Source organism: Cupressus sempervirens, chromosome 1, assembly GCF_028749045.1.
Source record: "Cupressus sempervirens isolate cs-2001-9-10 chromosome 1, ASM2874904v1, whole genome shotgun sequence".
Classification (NCBI taxonomy): domain Eukaryota; kingdom Viridiplantae; phylum Streptophyta; class Pinopsida; order Cupressales; family Cupressaceae; genus Cupressus; species Cupressus sempervirens.
This window is the reverse complement of record NC_143118.1, coordinates 27,739,300-27,744,452: the sequence shown is the minus strand read 5'-3', so window position 1 is coordinate 27,744,452 and position 5,153 is coordinate 27,739,300. Positions and strand designations below refer to the sequence as shown.

At 37.3% G+C, this 5,153-nt stretch overlaps 1 protein-coding gene across 1 annotated transcript; it reads left to right on the top strand.

Moving 5' to 3' along the window:
- Nucleotides 1-959: 959 nt before the first annotated feature.
- On the top strand, nucleotides 960-4,209 carry LOC149575998 (cyclin-D1-1-like). The gene is made up of 6 exons (XM_089816116.1): nucleotides 960-1,824; nucleotides 1,978-2,064; nucleotides 2,161-2,259; nucleotides 2,534-2,735; nucleotides 2,965-3,095; nucleotides 3,700-4,209. The coding sequence occupies exons 1-6, from the start codon at nucleotides 1,567-1,569 to the stop codon at nucleotides 3,928-3,930; spliced, it is 1,008 nt and encodes a 335-aa protein (XP_089672242.1). The 5' UTR covers nucleotides 960-1,566; the 3' UTR covers nucleotides 3,931-4,209.
- The last annotated feature ends 944 nt before the right edge of the window (nucleotides 4,210-5,153 follow it).

The window sequence follows — 5,153 nt, the reverse complement described above, 5'->3', positions numbered from 1 at the left end:
CTCCATGGTATTACTAAGAGGAGGACACAATTCAAAATTGGGCTTAATTTTTGGGGTATAGAATGGATGAACTATTTCATACCCTCCAACTAGGGCCCAAATCATAACCATGGGTCTTGAGCAATGAAAAGTTGTAGGAAAATAGGGTAGAACTAGTTATGAGGTTAGGAGAAAATGTTAAATGTCAAAAATGGTGATATAGGGCTTAGGTGATGAAATGAATTATGGAATTATAGAAAAAATAGAGGATCGCACTTATAAATAAGGTCTACTCTCAATTTTGAACAAGAATGAAATGAAAGAGAATCTATTTCCATTAAGTACCATACAAGAACCTACCATATAAAATACATTATGATAGATGTTAAATGATCCTTACATTATATACTATTAGATACTTACAATTTAGGATGATACAATTGATAAATAGAAAATTTTTTGCATACAAGTAAGAACTTAAACATAAGTAAGAGAAATTTACCTCCCCCCTCAAACAGCCCAAACTCTTCATCTTTCATTGGGTCTATAAAAAATATTAAAACAAAATTCCTCCCCACCCCCTTTTTTTGTGCTTCCAAGTGTTTGGCGCATCGTCCTACCCTTATAACAGCCAAATAACATCTTTCCTTAATATGAGTAAAATAACCTATGCATGATGAAAACCGGGGTGGGGCCGGGGGGTGTTTGATACATCTTGATGACAAGATAAACGCTATCCCCCCACCAAATCTGGCGGCTCCTCCAACAGCAGTCAGATGATTTCCCACCACTTGTTAAGTCCCGCCAATTTTGGAAAAGAGCCTGCTGACCTTGACTTATGTCCACCGGCAGTGGCAGGTAACGCATGTCAGCCCGGGAATTCAACCGGAAAGTATAATCGGACTACCGGCCGGAACAGTAAATAAATTCGACAATCTACCTAGGCAGTTATATTTAAGCGTTTGGAGACGGGGACCCCAATTGAGAAATTCATAAATCTTGGTCACATGAGGGGCTCTCTACCTAACGGGAAAATAAAGCGTTAAATGGGGACTCTCGTGGGCACACGTGTGCCAGGTTAAAATTGATGGCATGAACATTTATGATTCATGGCGACCAACGTGTGACTTTAACTCCGGGAATAAAAAATCCAACGTGTGACTAACTCAGGGAATAAAAATAATGTTGACCTCAGGTTAAAAAGGACTCCTTCAACGAAAAGGACTGTAAAGGCAGAAAGGCAGGTGGCTGACAGAAAGTCCCAGTCAAAAATCTGGCATTGCCATCGCCATCGCCATTGCTAATCTGTCCCAATCCTGCTAATTTGTTCTTTGCATTGGTTTTTTTGACGATCCCTCATTAATTTCTCTGCAAACTTCCTTTGTACCAATGTAGCTACTGTTTTTGACATTATTGTTGTGAGATCTTTGGAGCAAAGTGGTCGTATGTTCGAATCTCCGGGAGAGCTGCTGCAATGAAGCTCGCGCCATTATTTTAATACACGTCGCCAGTTCGTTAGCGTCGGGGTTCGCAGCTTCCGATCGAATCCAGCCGTACTGGAAGTTTCAGGGTCGAATCTCGTCGAAGATGGTTGGAATGAGTGGTGAGAACCTGCTTTGCGATGAGGAAATGATCGGAGCTTTTAGTCCGCGGAAGGACGAGCTAGATTTTGGATTCGAGGGCTCGGTGATTGATTTTTCTTCGCCGCTTCTGGAAGAGGATGGGATTTTTAGGGTTTTGATGGATAGAGAATTGAGCTTTGTGCCTGGAGATGATTATTGCTGCCGTTTGCAGTCCGCTGATCTTCGCGGGACGCGGTGCAGGGCTGTGCAGTGGATGCTTAAGGTATGTTATTTTTGTTGTTGTTCTTCTTCTTGATTTCCGGTGGATGCTTGCGGTATGCTGTTTTTGTTGTTGTTCTTCATTTGCGCCGATGTTATTGGAAAGAGCTTGAGTGATTTGCGTTCTGTCTTGAGATTTTTTGTTTTCTGATGTCAGGCCAGCGGTCATTTCAACTTCAGTGCTCATACTGTTAGTTCTGCCGTTAATTGCTTGGATCGATTTCTTGCCAGGAGTCTTGATAAGGTGAGAATCGCCGTGTAAAGTAGTCTGTATTGATAATTTTGTTAAATATTTATGCTTCCGAGTAGAAATTTTTGATGGATTTGGTTGCCGATCCAGCCGTGGAAAGCATGGATGACGGATTTGCTCGCTGTCGGATGCTTATCGGTGGCTGCAAAGCAGGATGAGGTTCATGTCCCGCTTCTGCAAGATTTACAGGTATGAAGCTTTAATCCTACCGTAAAGTCAGTAAGTTCTTTTAAAATGTATCAATACATATTTATAAATTTATGCCATAATTTTCCGTTACGGCTAACAAATCCGGTCTCTTTTCTCAATGCCCTATTTACTCCAGCGAAAATTCAATTTCAGACGGTTCCACGAATATTTTCCTCCAAATTCGAAGCTCTATTTTGATAAATATCTAGATCATTTTCGCTCCAAATTTTAGAACTGAAAGATACCTTTTAATCTTTTACCTTGGCAATAACAGGTCGAAGGAGTGGAGTATACGTTCAATTCAACGACATTACAGCGCATGGAGGTGACGATATTGAACAGGTTGGAATGGCGACTGAGATCCGTTACGGCCTTTTCTTACACCGATGCGGTGCTTCCGTATTTAAATATACCTCCGATGATGAAGAACTTCCTACGTGCTCGAGTCACAGAATTATTGCTTCAGACTCTTTCTGGTAAACTAACCAGACTCCGGTACATAGCATCAAATTTGTAAATAGTATTCTGTACGCCACAAGAAATAAATATATCTCGTCCATCGAGGCGAAGGCATTCGAGATCTTTACAAGTTAAAAAGTAAATATTTACGGTTCTTCAAGAACTCGTCACAATTTTTTCTTTTTTTGTCAACGCAAGGAAGGTACCTACCATCATTAACGTCCAGTGTATGCACCGTTGTCACAGAATCTCAGTTCGTGGAATACAGACCGTCTATAATAGCTGTCTCATCAATTTACTGTGCATTGGAGGAATTGCTTCCGACACAGGCAGATCTTCTCAAGTCAAATCTCTGCAATATCATCTCCGTGGACAAGGTGAATATCACAGTCTTATCATTGGTTAAACTTCGAAATTCAAGCGTAAAGTTATGCATAGAAGTATAAATTTTCTTGTTTCTTGTTTCTTGAAAGCTCTCATTGACAGAGATCTCATCTGTGTGAAAATTCAAGCGTAACATTTTGCGCACAAGTCCAAATTTTCTTGTTTCTTGAAAATTTCCGAAAAAGCTTGAAATATTATACAAATTCATACGCTCATTTAATTTTAGAATTGAAGTGTAAAATTTTGCGTAGAAGTATAAATTTTCTTGTTTATTGAAAACTTCCGTTGATATAAATCTCATCAGTGTGAAAATTTCAGCAAAAGCTTGAACTATTTCACCAAGTCATTTATTCGTTTAATTTTGGAAATAAAGTGTAAATCTCGCTTACAAGCATAATTTTTTCTCGTTTCTTGAAAGCATTCGTTAACAGAGATCTCATCTGTGTGAAAATTTCAGCAAAAGCTTGAAACATTATACGAAAGCATTCGCTCATTTAATTTCGGAATTCAAGCATAAAATCTCGCATAGTAGCATAAATTGTCATATTTCCTGAAATAATTTCATTGACAGAAATCTCATCTGTGTGAAATTTTCAGCAAAAGCTCGAAAGATGTTACGAAATCATGGAAGAAGTGGTGGTAGATCCGCCATGCGTGCCCTCGGATTCCAAGTCTTCTCCTGCAAGCCCCATTGCCGTAGCAGAAATTGCAGGTCCGATCGGCCAAGATTACATAAATTCATTCTTGATTTACATCAATAAATGCGGGATTGCAGAGCAGAGGGTTTGCATTTCATGTTCTGAAAACAAAAGAAAACGAACAAATTAGCAGTCACAAAATCATTGATTGGGATTGCCCGATGATCTTGCATGTGAAGGAGCCGTGCATTGGAGAAAATATTATCTAAATATGTTCCAATGTCCAAACCCCCTCTTTTTCATTCATTTGGAGTATTTTGTCCCCACAAAACATATGTACTCGACCACATAAGTAGCAAGTCCTCCCCCACTTTGTTTTAACGCTTTCTGCTAATCACTAAACCACGTGATTGCACTTTTTGCCAAAAGGAAAATCGGAAAAGAATAAAATAAATTCCGCCTTCCACTACGTTTATTTTTTCCAGATATAACTGATTAAAAAAAACAAAGTGCACTTGCTTCATATGATTTTTTTTTGGGTACTTCTCTCATTTCATGGTAGAGTAAGAAATAATGTAATCTGCGATGCATATTTTAAGGTTGTGTGGAGCTATTTGTGATAAAGAGTGTATACTATTGGTGGTATAAGTCAACACCACATGTAATGGGAGTGACTGAATTCTTGGGGCGAGGTAAATCTTACCAGGGTTTAGAATTTCGAAACCTAGCAATTCACAATTAAAATATGTAAATATGATGAAGGAATACTTGACCATGAATAGATCTTGGTTAGGGTGATAAAATAATTTAATTTCATGATATTGGAATTAAACTATATTTATATTCATTATCATTATTCTAATACATTTAGATATTAAGTTAAACAAACTTAAGTCTAATTTTCTTAAACAAATAAATAGTTTTCCTAAACAAATTAATCATTTAAACTTGGGAAATCTTTATAGTTGAAAAAAAAATCCTACATATTTTAATTAGTTTGAATAATTTTATTATTATGATTATGGGATTTTCTTCACAAGTCAAATTGTAATACAAATATTTAACTATTTAATTTTTGAGTCAAATTCATTGAACTATATTTTATGACAAGTGGTTCACAACAATCCATGTTTTATGAGGAGTGGTCCATAAGAACCCATATCTTATCAAAATGAATGAAACACTTAGTATTCATTGCATAAATGAAACAACTATTCATGAAATATGGATCATATGAGTTTGATTAAAATAATACATAGTTGAATCTTGACAACAATATCACAAATTCACTTGCAGCGTAAAATATCTCATAACACCCATGTGAAATCACCAAGATGAGACAAGTGCTTAGTCTTCCATTCATTCTCACGAGACAAATTCCTATAAACCACTACTCATAAAGCATGGGTCAAT